This window comes from Seriola dumerili, unplaced genomic scaffold, assembly GCF_002260705.1.
Source record: "Seriola dumerili isolate Sdu_G_001 unplaced genomic scaffold, Sdu_1.0 BDQW01000043.1, whole genome shotgun sequence".
Taxonomy (NCBI): domain Eukaryota; kingdom Metazoa; phylum Chordata; class Actinopteri; order Carangiformes; family Carangidae; genus Seriola; species Seriola dumerili.
In genome coordinates this window covers 1,438,444-1,452,981 of record NW_019174298.1, presented here as the reverse complement: position 1 = coordinate 1,452,981, position 14,538 = coordinate 1,438,444, and the positions used below count along the sequence as shown (strand labels likewise).

Genomic DNA, 14,538 nt, shown 5'->3' with positions numbered 1-14,538 from the left:
CAAAAAATGTCATAGTATAGTAAGGCATAAAATCTCAAAAAATGTCATAGTATAGTATGGCATAAATTTGTCAAAAAATTGTCAAAAAACGTCATAGTATAGCATGGCAAAAAATTTCATAGTATAGTAAGGCATAAAACCTCAAAAAACGTCATATTATAGTAAGGCATAAAATTGTCAACAAATGTCACAGTATAGTATGGCAAAAAATGTCATATTATAGTAAGGCATAAAATTCTCAAAAAAACGTCATAGTATAGTATGGCAAAAAATGTCAAAAAACGTCATAATATATTATGGCATGAAATTGTCATAAAATGTCATAGTATAGTATGGCAACATACGACATAGTATAGTAAGGCATAAAATTGTCAAAAAATGTCATAGTATAGTATGGCATAAAATTTCAAAAAACGTCATAATATTGTATGGCATGAAATTGTCAAAAAACGTCATAGTAGAATAAGGCATAAAATTGTCAAAAAACGTCATAGTAAAGTATGGCAAAAAATTTCATAGTATAGTAAGGCATTAAACCTCAAAAAACGTCATATCATAGTAAGGCATAAAATTATCAAAAAATGTCATAGTATAGTATGGCATAAAACCTCAAAAAATGTCATAGTATAGTAAGGCATAAAACCTGAAAAAACGTCAAAGTATAGTAAGGCAAAAAATGATCAAAAAACATCATAGTATAGTATGGCAACATACGACATAGTATAGTAAGACATAAAACTTCAAAAAACATCATATTATAGTAAGGCATAAAATTCTCAAAAAACGTCATAGTATAGTATGGCAAAAAATGGCATAAAACTTCATAATATAGTATGGCATGAAATTGTCAAAAAACGTCATAGTATAGTATGGCAACATACGACATTGTATAGTAAGGCATAAAACTTCAAAAAACATCATATTATAGTATGGCATAAAAATGTCAAAAAATGTCATAGTACAGTATGGCATAAAACGTCAAAAAAACATCATAGTATATAGTATGGAATTAGATGTCAAAAAACATCATAGTATAGTAAAGCATAAAATTGTAAAAAAAAACATCATTTTATCGTAAATCATAAAACGTCATACTAAAGTAAGGCATTACAGTCGGCAACAAACCTAACATGCATGTTTAAAGACTGTGAGAGGAAGCCAGATTGCCCTAAGAGTATCCATGCCGACACAAGAAGAACATGCAAAAACCTAACAGAATGGCCTGAGGCTGGGCTTGAACTTTTAACCTTCAAATTAGAAGGTGAGACCTCTAACCACTGCACTACTTACATTCTTTATGACAAAGATATTGTGTGTGTATAAAAAATTCATAGTATAGTAAGTCATAAAATTGTCTAAAAATGTCATAGTATGGTATGATATAAAATTGTCAACAAAAGTCATGGTACAGTTTAGCATAAAAATGTCACAAAAAGTTCATAGTATAGTAAGGCATAAATCGTCATAGTATAGTATGGATTAAATCCTCATAGTATAGTATGGATTAAAACCTCATAGTATAGTATGGCATACAAATGTCAAAAACCATCATAGTATAGTAAGGCATATAATTGTCTAAAAACGTCAGAGTATAGTATGGTGTAAAAATGTCAAAAAAAACATCATAGTATAGTAAGGCATAAAATTGACAAAAAGGGTCATAGTATAGTATGGCATAAAATGTCATAGTATAGTAGGGCATAGAGATGTCAACAAACATCTATGGGTCCATGGCTCTATATATCTATGGCCCTCCACATGGCCTATGGGTCCTAGAATGCCCGTGTTCCTAAGTTATATCACACAAGAGGGAGTGATGTTGTACTGATTCGATCATGAAGACAATCATAGCCGATTGTTGTTGACAAGTAAACCTTTTCCTGACATTTTCCTGTGCACACTAGCTATATATACATAAGCAGCCGCTTAGTTCGCTTATGCCTTGGGCCGGTCTTGAGGAGAGCTCAAGATAGCCCCCGCCACTCTTTTTAATAGATAAACTGTTATCTCCTGTAACCACATGGATTCCCTTCATGTCAACTGCACCATAACTGTGCAGTGTTATTGGTGCACTCCTCACACTGATGCGTTTTTCTATTGGGTGTACTGGGAGTTTAGTAACACGACAGTTACAAAACGGACACCTTGAGGTCGGGAGAACTTTGGACATATGCTTAAGCTCTAAAGCAACATTGGACAAGAGCAGTGAATACATAATGACATTTTGAAGATGACTGGCAGCACAAGTCAAAACATCCAAGTTGGCTTCACTCTAAAAGGTTTGGGTTTCTTTTTGTTTTCTGTCTGTTGTTGATTTCACTTCCACTTTGTCATTCGTCCATATCTTTATTACAACAACATTTCATTCAGGTCACATTCCATGGACCATTTCTGTTTATTGCTTAATGTTAATCTTGTCCTAATATACAGCTTAATGTACAAGTGCAATATAACAATTTGCTGAGTGTTGCACTAAAGGCATTCTCTGAAGCATCCCTACTGTTTTGTAATAATTTCCCATTATTATGCAAACTGGAAATTACAATACAAATAGGGAATAACATTTTCCTGATCCTGCAGGATGCTCCCTGGTTTGAGCTTAGCTGTCTTCCTCCTCTTGGCCACAGCAAGTGCACATACTTTTGGTCAACCGCGCCTATGTTCACTCCTGCTGTCTACTGGTCTGAAAATGAACTGCAGCTCCTTAAGCCTCATGGAGCTGCTTCCTCTGCCCTTAAACACCATAGAGCTTCATGTAGAGGACAGTCAGCTCACCTCAGTGTCTCCAGGCCTGTTTGACAGACTGGTTGGTCTGAAAAAGGTCTCACTATATGGGAACCCCTTCCACTGTGACTGCAGGATCCAATACCTGAGGAACTGGTTGCTGAAGAACAGAGATATTGTTTTAAAGAAGCCCATGTGTGCCAGTCCGAGCTCCGTGGCTCAGAGAGCCATCACTGAACTCAGCGATGACTACTTCTCTTCCTGTGTCCTGACAAGCTGCACTGGTGGGACTTACAACACATTGGTGGGACTGATACTATGCTGCATCATCGCTCTGCTTCTGTGGAGCCTGACACTAGCAAAAACGTCCACCTACACTCTTTCAATAGATGAGAGACACACAGGATTCGAGGCCAACTCTTTGCGCTCGCTGAAGCCCAAACACAGGAGGAGGCTGCACACTAATCTGTCACTGCACAGTTCAACAGAGGATCTAGAAAGGCCACTTATAAACATGGAGTTACTGCCGCAAGTTCTGGATGTGTTGAACAAGAAGCACAATATAAAGATAAAGGCTACCTGAGGGACCTCTTTAGCTTAAAAAAACACTACAAGTGACAACAAGAGGTGAGAGCTGTAACAAGACAGCACAATGGATTTTCTGTTTTCTAATAAAGCTGATTTACTGTTAAACCTCCAGAGCTCTGTCTCCTAACACTCCCTCCAGGTAACTTTTTCCCTAAAATGCAACCTGATTTTGTTCGTTTAGGCATGAAATGCTCTAGATGATATCCATTTATAAAATATTTTGACTTCTTATTGTGTTGAAAATGGATGAGACTTAATTGGAAATGTCTAGATAGTATGGATCAGTCTATGCATTACATTTGTCCTACATATGATCTATCAGACCTTTAATTGTGCTCTTATGAAAAGAATGAGCTAGTTGAACATTTATGTTGAATTTCACATAGACACTGTATATCATGGCCATTTTCAATAAGCTGTTGATATTTTCTGTTTGAAAAAACACACACACACACACACACACAAATGGTTTACAACCGTTGTGTAACTGTTCTTTATATTTTCTTAAGTTAAAGTATTTACAATGTGTGAATTACTACAAATGATCAAACATGGGTCGGTAAAAGCTTTTGATTGGCATTGAACTTTTATCTAAATAAATTCTTAGTTCGCTTTTACTTCATTATAATGAACAGGTTACGGCAGGAAGATAATGAGAACATTTAACAAAGATGAAAATCTCTGATTTGTGCAAATACTGGTCAAGGCTCTCACAACTAGACATAATGCAGACAGACAGTACTATTAGAGGACAATATTGCACATCAGTTGTTTTTTTACAGTACAAGTATTACTCATATATTCATGCATAGATTTTCCAGGATAAATGGTAAGGTAAACAAATGACTAAAAATGCAATAATAAAAAGTCACCTTGAGAATAAAGGTCAAATGTTATTTGAATATGCTTCTTAAAAACACTGGTAAAATCTTGTAATAAATATAGGATGATTTCAGGATTTGTAATAATCTAAAACATTACTATCATCTACAAAAATACTTAGTAGGGTCAAATAAGGCAGATCTTACACTTTTCCTTAATGAAAGACAGGAAAGTAAAGACTATCACAAAAACAATATAAAAGAGCAGTTGACTGTTACATGATTAATTTTCTCGAACGTTTGTCTCAGTGTTGAAAGTTAAGAAGATGACCCATATTCTGTCAATGCCCTGTCAGGTGATTAAACAATGTCCACAGTGTTAGGCTCCCACAGGTTTATGCATTAAATGTTATTACCCGGTTTAACACCCCACACCTCCTTCACTGGTGCCTCCATCATCACATAAAACCTGTAACCTCAAAAACTCTACTGAGGCACAAACTTCTCCTGCTCAAAGATCAGGTCGACAGCTTCAGCCACATCCTGCACGATGTGGCCCGGCTCCACTAGCGCGGGGTCAAATCTGAAGTCCCGGTGCCCGTGAAACACAGTCTCTTTGATGCAGTGGTTCGCATCACACGGCACCTCTGCTTTGGGGTTGTAGACGCCTGTGCAGACGAGGACAGACTTACAGGAAGTTGCAGAGGGCAGCGCTAGCTCGCTCTCCCACAGGTTGTCGACCTCCTCCTCCTGGGGCACTGCAGTGGTGGATCCTGTGGCAGCCACCATCTTGGCAATGGCTTTGGGGTTCTTCCTAGCAACTCTCTCGTCCAGGTAGCGGTTGTACAGATTGGCGCCGTAGATGTCAGTCATAAGGTTATCCCTGAGAGCGAAGAAGGGAAGACATTACTCAGATATTGATACAGCATGTGTAAGAATGCTTTTATTCAATTGTTCAATTAGAACAATAACACACAGAGTCGACACACAAACATAGAACACAACTGGGATAAAAACTTGAAGTGAAACATGCAACTTCTGACACGCTTCTGTTTTTCACATATATTTTCCCACCAAATTATTGAGTAACATTTCAATAAGGTTACCTCCATGTTAGTCTGCAGCACTCGTTCCTGCTCTCTGCCTCTTTACATTACTTACACGCATTGTAATTGGGCTGCATTAAAAGTGGATTCTGATTATGGTGCAAGACTTATCGTTTCCTTAGTGTTTCCCATAAGCTGTTAAGTACATTTATGAGACAGAGAGAAACTTTGTTGTCTTACCCTATGGCATAAAGGGAAGTGATGGGAAGTTTCCATTGCCGCTGCATGGCCTGGCTTCTGATGAGGTATTCTGCAAAATGGTAGGTCAGCTCACTGGGTTTTCCCATGAGCGCCTCGTACTTCAGGTCTTTGCCTGTTATCTTCTTATAGATGTTCTCTAGGCACACAAGAAAGGTCCCGTGGCCAAACCTGAGACAAAATGAGATGGTGGAAGACAGAAAAATACATTGACTCCTTCATTTGGCAGCTTTCAAGACTGTGCTTTAGTTGCTAATGTTAATAAATGAAATTCTTTAAAAATTTTCTGTGACAGTGCTTGTTTTTAAAGGTTACCGTGGAGAATGTGCCTCAGCCATCCACATGAGGTCCATGTTGCAGGCAAGCAGGGGGAGGTGAGGCATCTTTTGGGTTTGGTGAACACTGCTGAGGTTACCATTGGTCAACAAGACATCAACTATTAGCTGCAGGTTGGTCTCCCATCGAATCGGCTCCCCGAACAGAACCACAGCTGTGTGTTGAATTATGCAGGGAAGAGTTGAATCACTGACATATTAAAGTAACTTAATAACTTATTGCCTCACAGTTGTATGAAATATGGTCACAATATCCTCTTCCTCAGTTACAGTGTTGAATAATGACGTTGCAGAACGTTATGATGTCACAGTGAATTTAACCATTGACCATTTGGATATAAAATGTCATCACTTCATCATTTTATCCTATGAGACATTGAGTAAAATTGTGTTATAATTAGAATATGAATTCATTAGTTATGCCCAAAACTGTGTTTTTTGAGGCCACAGTGACCTTTGACCTTTGACCACCAAAATCTAATCAGTTCATCCTTGAGTCCAAGTGACTGTTTGTACCTAATTTGAAGAAATTCCCTTAAAGTTTTACTGAGATATTGTGTTCACAAGAATGGGATGGACATATGGACATATGGACGGGTGGACAACCCTGAAAACATAATACATCTGGCCCTGGCTGCCATGGGCGCAGAGACATAAAACTCTGACAAAGCAGATGTCGGTGAGTAACTAAGAGACCGACAGCTATAAAACCTGTGAGATGAAATAAGAGGTACATGTTCTTACCTTCAACCTTTGGGAGGTTGCCAACAGGATTGGACTGAAATAACAGAAGGGAAACTGAACATGTGCTGCTGAATATGACTAAAGAACACTTTAATATTTCTACAATCAACACCTAAATTGACATGTAAATATCTAACCGGCAGTTTGGGTCTCCTGTTGTGATCCACCATGTCCAGCAATGGGTACGATTCCCTCAGTATATCAATACTGACAACATTCTTGAAGCCCACACTAGAGACAGAGTGTTAAGGAGAAATGTAGAGTATTATTCAAGTACAGCTTGAAATAAATCATGCATAGAAAACATAACAAATCAGGATTCCAGGATACTTTTTAGCAATTTCCAGGACTGGTCCTTGTCCTGACACCAGCACACACTTATCATGGAACTTCTTGAACATCCTCAGGGGACTATGGGACATGATGACTTGATCTTGTGTGATCTGCAAACAGATCAAGTGTTAGGAGCAGTTTGAAGCAGAGGTGACAGGGTACACCAGATTAATCCAAAAACAGAGGTGCATGTTTTATTCAAGCTGCATACAGCATACATCATAAATCCTCTATAGTGCTCTCAACAGTTTGACAACTCACAGGTACACCCAGGATGTGAGAGAGCTGGTCTGCTTTAGTTTGTCGGAGGCAATTCCCTGCATTTGTGACAAAAACAAGTGGTACCACAAACTGTCCCTGAGAGTCAACCAACTTCTCAAACGCCTTTTTTGCTGCAGGGATTGGCATCCTTCCCCGGACAAGTACGCCATCAATGTCAAACAACAGCCCAAAGCTTGGCTGTGGCTGTGCCTGTGGCTGTGGCTGTAGAAGGGAAGGACAGGACACTGGTTAGTCAGCTAAACTGCAGACAAGAAAATGAAAGAGCACAGCTTTCTCTTTACATGAAGAAACATATTCAGAAAGGATGAAAACGGATTTGAAACATGCCTGGGTAAAATGACCAAAATTAGTGTGAAATGATGAATCATTAAATAACTAATGGGCTTTTATGTGGCACATTATGAAAGGGGAGCAAACAGAACTTGTGACCATGCACAGTATCAAAGGCTCCATTTTTACACTGGAGGAATTACAATGACAATCCAAAGGATCAATTGTCATGTGAATTGACTTAAGTTCATTTTATAGTATGTGTGTAGTCTGTTTATATTGTTTCCATACATGACAGTGTATTTCTAATAACATTAATGACTGGGTTGACTCTACAGTATAAAATAATATGGGCCCTTCTTTATATTTGCAACATAAAGGGTAGCTAAAGAGAAGCAATAGTGGGAGTCCTGTGGTGACACAGCAGTACAGAGGGGTATTTGGTTACATTGTTGGTATAATACAAATAATCTGACAGCTATCCAAACAGATATGTACAAGATCTTCTTTGTGCTTTTTCCTCAATGTTTTTCCTGTAACTGGGGCTGAGAAAAAAAACTGGGAACACAGTGTATCAGCGACTGTTTTTCTCATCAGGGAAAACACAGTAGCCTATAAGCTACATCTGGTGCTGTCCCTGATGTCAGATCCCCTGCAGTTTCATCCCCGCCAGCGCATCGACATCTGACAAAGTTGCATGCAACATTGTATGCAACGTCGATCTGATACAGTCTAACAAAAAATCTGAACAAAGTATCGCCGTGCCAACAACGTATTGTTCGCCTGAGCCGAGGCACAGCAACAGCTCCAACCGTACCTTGCTATTAGACTGAGTTCCGCAAAACCCGCACCGAGAACCGACAGTCCCAGCTTTTCGTCTGGCTTGACGGTTACTCAGGGTGTACAAGCCCCGGTAAAACGGCACGAGTCCCCTCATCTCCTCTAGTTATCACCGGGTTAAAAAGGTTTTAAAAAATAAGGATCACAATGACCCCCCGTATAAAGCATGAGCCGGCTCACTCCGGCCGCGCTGGCTGCTGTGCTCGGCTTGTTTTTTCCGATATTTTCTTGCCTACAATTTGACTGGGCTAGACCCGATGACGACATATGAGGAGTAGGAGGGTCTCTTTCTGCATCTCAGCTGGGAGGAGCCGCAAAGCTGCATCTGCACCGCAACCCCCGCTGCCATTTTAGACACCGAGGTGGAGCTTACCCTTGTCTTGCAGGCACAAGCACCTCTGCGGACCACAGGCCGCCGCTGCGTGAAATACACCAGCTCGGTGATCCCCGTTACCCTGATCCACACCGCAGGTTTTTATGAATATGTATATGTATATATTCCATGGTGGGTCACTTATTTGCTGTATGAGTCACAACATGGATACTGATGGACCTTGAGACTTTGTTCTCCATTTTATTCCTCGGCTTTCATCTTTGGGATGATGAACTAATTTGGTCCACCCTCATATCCTGGACGGGCCTGTGTGGCTAAATTTTGCTGCAAGAAACCAGAAGGAATGTGACAAGGAAATCTGATCCTTCCTGTTAAAAGACTGCACAGTCTCCCTTCCAGTTTTACCAGACATAATTTGTATATGAAAGCACCCACTTTTAAAGCTTGCACAGAAAAGTGTGGCTGCACAAAGATGCACATTTCAGGTCAAATGTGGCTGCATTGTATAGATGTATTGCAACAAAGCACAGACATCAGAAAACAAAACTTATGTGGACCAAAGAAAGCAAGAATCACTGTGTATGCTGTTAAGCTACAGCTCACTTTAGGTGTATAGCTTTTAGATTTATCTTGGATTTGGGTTTCTTTGAAGCTTTATCATTCAGTAAAGATGGATCTCACACCTGCAAAGGAAAGGCATTTTTAAACAAGCATTCAAACTTTATATATTGGACTCAAATCAGACACAAGCTCTTCCCCGTGCTCCTCCAGCTTTATTGATAGTTTAAAATTACATTTCTATTTTCTAGGACTTCAGTTGCACTTTCCTTCCGACTTAAAAACTGAGTACAAGCAAATGGTATTTATACAGTAGTCTAAGTGATATTGTACAAAAATAACATTTTGATTTCTGTGAAAACATTTTTCATTCCCAAATAACTCCTAATTCTGCTGTTCTGACAACTGTTCTTGATGTTAAATTTTGCCAAGGTAAAAAAAAAAAAATTCCAAAGCCATTTTAAAAGGAAAAGTCTACCTTGGACTACCAAGTGATATTTAAATTGTAAACAGATTTCTATAAAAGAACGTGTTTCTTTTAATACCTCCAAAATTTTTATATCTTAGCAATATAACATGTAGTTAGTTATCGCCCTCATTGCTGCTTGTAGGGCTGAAATGCATCATGTTATGAACTGTTTCCATGTCATACTCTCTTGGCCAACTCAGATCCCACTAAAACAAACCAAAATAACCATACATGGAAGTTCGGTTTCTATTTACTCCCTTCTTCTATCTCATTTTACTGAGACTCACTTCCACAAGCTCAGAGGTCCTATAGATTCCCATATGTTTAGTCCCATTTATTCATCTCTGATCACCAGTGGCTTGGAAAGGGGGGTTCTTTAACAAAGCATTATACATAACACCGCTACCAAACTAAAACATTTTTGTATTGAATGCAGAAAGATATTTTTTTCACCCCTTTCATTGTATTACATGTCGAGAGGCTCACTGGCCTGGGACTAGCCTCTGTTAGCCAACCTTTGGCCAGTGAAGAGGATTCAGAGAAAATAATACAACCAACCATCAATCTGAAAAAAGGAGGGGCAACAGAGGGCACTGATTATGCAGTGGCTTCAATGGTGCACTCTTTTGCCAGGTGGCCTGCCTTTCCGCAGTTGTAGCAGTTAGTCTCGCTGGCTTTACTGCAGTGCACAGCAACGTGACCAATCTCACCACACCTAGGGGAGACACAAGATTAAGACTGACTTACTCAAAAGTGAGAGTTAAATTAAGCAACACAAACCTACGTTAGGATTATGAACAATTGTCTAATATAATTTTGTACACAATTTAAGACATTTTCAATAACTATAACACTGGGGTGGCAAAGCAGGAATCCAAGTCAACACTCACCTGTAACATTTCACCTTGTCGCAAAGTTTCTGGATGTGGCCAAACCCACCGCAGGAGTAGCACTTCTGCTCGTTGGCATGATCACAGTCACGGGCCATGTGACCAGCTTTGCCGCAGGTGTAGCAGAGCTGCTCCCTCTCCTTTTTGGGCTCCTTGCAGTCCCGGGAAATATGGCCACTCCTGTGGCAGTTGTAGCACGCTACAAAGTAAGAACAAAATGTTGTTGTAATTACTTCTGTAACTGTGTTGTAATCAAATATCACTTCACAGCAACTAAGCAAGAAAGAATTGGAATGCGCACCATCCTCGGTTTGGTCACAGTCCCTGGCCATGTGTCCTTGGTCTCCACAACGATAGCAGAACAGCTCTGTAATGACAAAGACAGATTGGTGTTAAAAGATGAAAAAAAGACATGGTTTTAATTCATGGCTTTAATTCCCAAGTGATTCTCCTCAAAATGACTATGTTCCACCAGGGATGATGTGCTGAGACCCATCTACAATCCCAAAACTACAGCTACAAGTGAACATCATATGTAAAGTGCAGTTAAAATAGAACACTGTGCACCCTAGGTATTTTGTAATAATTATCTTGTACTGGTGCGGCCTGCATAGTATATAGTACCCTTGCCTCGTCCCCGACCCCTGCCGCGTCCACGTGCACCACTGGCATTAGGGCAATGCTTGATCCAATGGCCAGAGCGGCCACATCCAAAACACTCACTGTTGCTGCTCATCTCCATTACCTAAACAAAAACATAACACATATCAGTAAACAGAAATCAATGTAAAATAAAATCTTTCCAAGTTGTTATGAACACAGCGTGTACACTGGACACATTTCAGCTGCCCATTTTACCGGGATTTCACACCAAGCACACAAAGAAAGTCAATTCGTTTAAAAAAAAAAAAAAAAAAAAGGTGGGTATTAGTTTGCCATGTACCATCTTCATTTCTCAAAATTTAGCTTTGACCCTCTTGGAGGCATGAGGTGTGTTCATGGGCATTGTTGCAGACAAAAAAATTATATTTTATTGATGGCAAATTTAACTGCACAATCATATCTGTCACAAGGAATTGCAGAGGGATACCATTTAACCTTGTTTTCATATTCTACATTTTGGTTCAAATGAAGCTTAGCAAGTGGCCTCTCAAACAATTAAGCTGCTTACAATGACATTAAAACCTGAAAACATTAACATAGCACATTACTCGTCACTGGCAGCCAAATCTGTTTAAACTACTTACACACTTATTGACATAATGCGCTTTGGCTCTGCCACAGACATATTATACCAATTGTCATATTTGGTGTGAAAGCCTGTTGATCAACTCATCTGGCACTTAAAGAGATGCAGCTGTTTACACCAGTGCTAACTGGTAGGTGAACAACTGATGCCCTGATGATCTGAGGTTTTTTTTTTGTTTTTTTTAAATGGTGCAGCCAGTGTACACAAGGTGTCATGTCTACTGTGTCATCGGGAATGATTTGATCATGAATATAATCAAATAACCATGTCTGTGCAGGGCTACCAAATGGTCTTAAAAACCATTTTAGAAAATACTCTATTAATGATTTTAACAGTTTTTCATGTCTGAGCCAACTTACAGCGCACAACTCACATCAGAACTGCAGGAGTCAGTCTAGCATAATGACTACCAAGGGGATCTAATCTACAATCAAACAAAGGGGTAAATTTGCAGCTGTGGAGTCTATCATAATCGGCCATCGGACTACAACTAACTACTAAACTAACTTACACGATTTCCTCAATGGAATCATGTTGTGATCGGCCAAACTTCAGTTTGCTGACTGCTGCTAAAGACATCAAGTCAGGAAGAATGTGAGTTAATGAGTAATCAAGGTCCTTGCAAGGGATGCTCAAAAGACGTGTGGGATGACAGAACGAGGCAGCTAGATAACCTTAGTACAATTAGCTAACTTGTTGCTTATAATTCTTGTAATGGTCATCCTAATGTCCGCCGGGCCTCAAATTGTATCTTATATAATTGTATTTCGCTAATTACAAAAATAATATTTCTATTGTAGCCACACGAAAGCTCGTTTTAACCGGAGTCTTTCACTTAGAAAAACAGACAGCCGAGTTTATCTTCCGTAACTCAGCCTAATATAATGCTACACGTTGTTAACTACAACAGAAATGGCTATGAAAGCATGCCGTGGATTGTATGCTAACTTGGAAAGCTAACTCCAAAGGGCAGTCACAAATCGCGTCGTATTATGTTGATTTAACATCTGCTAAAACAGCACGCCCGAAGTCTAACCAAGATTAAGATAACTCGACACGATTTAAGACGGGCCTATGAGCCATCTAAGCTAAGTAAATAACGAAACGACGTGATTCCGACCCGTTTTTGGACTTGCAAACAGAATCAAATGCCAAAGGTTGAAGCTACGCTAACGTTGGCCTAGTCACGTTGATTTTACTGCGTGCTCGCGAGACACTGGTGCTGCTGGCTAGCACATGCTAGCACAGCACCACACGATCACGACCAAGAAGCACGGTTCAGTCGACGATCATTTTTCTTTCTCCATTAAGAAAGTGAGGATCGAACTCTTTTAGCGATAAAGGTTTACCGTATATTATTCCTGACGGGTATTCACGCGAATATACCATAAAAACATAATTTCCCGCGCAGGGCGCACACACCAAAGTCGTTGTGACGAGCTAACGTTAGCAGGCCAGACTGAGAACCCGATGCTCCATTAGTGAGACCAAACCAAACCAGCGCGTTTTCACAAAAGAAAACCGACTAAACGTCCAATTTTCCGCTATAATGAATTTTAACACTTCATAGTTTCAAAGTTTACAGATACATAATATCCACTGACCAAATACATTTTAGTGCCGTTTTATTGCTTACCTTGCTGGCTACCTAGCTATGTCAGTGTTTACGCCTCCTTCTTTGCGCTACATGCGGTGTGAGCAGGAGTTCCTGAATTGTCATTCAATAAAAACCTGCACAGTCATTGGCCACATACTCTGCAAACAGCCAATCAGACACGTGAATGTCTGGACACCGCCTCTATGAATCAGCCAATCATAGTTATGGAATGACCCTTTTCCCTAAATCGACCAACCTTATTTTACTATCTTACTTTTGAACAGGAAACAATTCTTAAAATTGCAAACATTGGGAAATGTTATTGCCTCATTAATAGCAATATACTTACATTACAACTAGTGGCATTTCTACCTCTACAAACACTAAACGTTACACAATACTATTAATAATAGCAATTCATACAATGCTTTCCAAAAACTATAAAAATGGGATAGCCATTTATAACGAGCTGCAAGATAAAGTAAATAAAATGCTATTGCTCACATTTTTATCATGAAATATGGAATGTTTTAATGTGATCATTGTTGTTGGCTAGTCACAATTTAGCAATGGAAACTGCTTCAGATACAGTAAATCTAAAGGTATAGGTTTTTATGAGTAATATGATGTGTGTAGTAACCCCTCTGATCTCTCCAATAACTACTTTCAGATAGTTTAATTAATTTTAATTCATTTGATTAATAACAGTGCCTGAGATGTATCAGAAGCACCCTTCGAATCATGACCTGTATAGAGATATTGGTAACTGCTTCTCAGTAAATGGTAATTAAACACACCTTAAGTGTCAATTTATAAGCTATGCACTTTGTTTGTGAACCCCCCCCCCGAAGCTAAATTGATACAATAAACCTTCAGAAATGTTTGTGCAAACTTTAAGCTAAATTTTGAAGACCATTTGGAATGAGAGTGTAAAGAGGTCTAAAACAATTTGTGGTCAAAACAATCAAACAGTGGTGTGTTTGTGTTTCAAAATGATGATTTTATAAACATATTATTGTATAACCCTGATGCTGACTCTTCTTGTTTAATGAGCCCTGACTGCATCATATTTTGAATACAAGAAGACTGATAGAGGAAACAATCCATGGGAGCTGCAAGCATCTCAGCTAACCGGCCTGAGTGCTCAGTCAGATCAATAAGTGGGAAAGAAGCATTCATTTCAGTCTTAAGGTGGCTTTG

The 14,538-nt window shown here is 39.3% G+C and overlaps 4 protein-coding genes across 5 annotated transcripts in view; 2 read left to right on the top strand and 2 right to left on the bottom strand.

Annotated features, from left to right (window-relative positions):
* The first annotated feature begins 1,955 nt into the window (after window positions 1–1,955).
* Window positions 1,956–3,453, top strand: LOC111217323 (platelet glycoprotein IX-like). Its single transcript, XM_022739137.1, has 2 exons — window positions 1,956–2,279; window positions 2,581–3,453. Exon 2 carries the CDS (start codon window positions 2,582–2,584, stop codon window positions 3,305–3,307), a length of 726 nt encoding a protein of 241 aa, XP_022594858.1. The 5' UTR covers window positions 1,956–2,279; window position 2,581; the 3' UTR covers window positions 3,308–3,453.
* The window catches only part of raf1 (Raf-1 proto-oncogene, serine/threonine kinase), a 25,209-nt gene continuing 13,943 nt past the window's right edge, over window positions 3,273–14,538 (top strand). The window contains exon 1 of the mRNA XM_022739131.1: window positions 3,273–3,351. The gene's annotated coding sequence lies outside the window, so the exon portion shown is untranslated. The remainder of the gene's footprint in view (window positions 3,352–14,538) is intronic.
* Window positions 3,770–8,452, bottom strand: LOC111217322 (haloacid dehalogenase-like hydrolase domain-containing 5). The gene is made up of 8 exons (XM_022739136.1): window positions 8,219–8,452; window positions 7,111–7,332; window positions 6,847–6,959; window positions 6,654–6,747; window positions 6,517–6,550; window positions 5,753–5,927; window positions 5,420–5,608; window positions 3,770–5,016 (listed from the first exon to the last, which is right to left on the bottom strand). The coding sequence occupies exons 1-8, from the start codon at window positions 8,336–8,338 to the stop codon at window positions 4,620–4,622; spliced, it is 1,344 nt and encodes a 447-aa protein (XP_022594857.1). The 5' UTR covers window positions 8,339–8,452; the 3' UTR covers window positions 3,770–4,619.
* On the bottom strand, window positions 9,329–13,469 carry LOC111217324 (cellular nucleic acid-binding protein-like). Of its 2 annotated transcripts, none has more exons than XM_022739138.1 (5): window positions 13,378–13,469; window positions 11,117–11,237; window positions 10,794–10,859; window positions 10,493–10,691; window positions 9,329–10,317 (listed from the first exon to the last, which is right to left on the bottom strand). In XM_022739138.1, exons 2-5 carry the CDS (start codon window positions 11,232–11,234, stop codon window positions 10,200–10,202), a joined length of 501 nt encoding a protein of 166 aa, XP_022594859.1. In that variant the 5' UTR covers window positions 11,235–11,237; window positions 13,378–13,469; the 3' UTR covers window positions 9,329–10,199. The 2 variants fall into 2 exon arrangements, with proteins under 2 accessions (XP_022594859.1, XP_022594860.1); XM_022739139.1 differs by having other exon boundaries at window positions 11,123–11,237.

What these genes read in the sequence shown, in the direction of transcription:
- LOC111217322 (XM_022739136.1), bottom strand. Translation starts at nt 8,338, where the DNA reads ATGAGGGGACTCGTGCCGTTTTACCGGGGCTTGTACACCCTGAGTAAC. An exon ending in ACAGGAGACCCAAACTGCCG is followed by an intron (nt 6,551 to 6,653) that starts GTTAGATATTTA and finishes CTGTTATTTCAG; the next exon opens with TCCAATCCTGTTGGCAACCT. An exon ending in ACTTCCCTTTATGCCATAGG is followed by an intron (nt 5,017 to 5,419) that starts GTAAGACAACAA and finishes CTTCGCTCTCAG; the next exon opens with GGATAACCTTATGACTGACA.
- LOC111217323 (XM_022739137.1), top strand. Translation starts at nt 2,582, where the DNA reads ATGCTCCCTGGTTTGAGCTTAGCTGTCTTCCTCCTCTTGGCCACAGCA.
- LOC111217324 (XM_022739138.1), bottom strand. Translation starts at nt 11,234, where the DNA reads ATGGAGATGAGCAGCAACAGTGAGTGTTTTGGATGTGGCCGCTCTGGC. An exon ending in CTGTGACCAAACCGAGGATG is followed by an intron (nt 10,692 to 10,793) that starts GTGCGCATTCCA and finishes CTTACTTTGTAG; the next exon opens with CGTGCTACAACTGCCACAGG. An exon ending in GACAAGGTGAAATGTTACAG is followed by an intron (nt 10,318 to 10,492) that starts GTGAGTGTTGAC and finishes TGTCTCCCCTAG; the next exon opens with GTGTGGTGAGATTGGTCACG.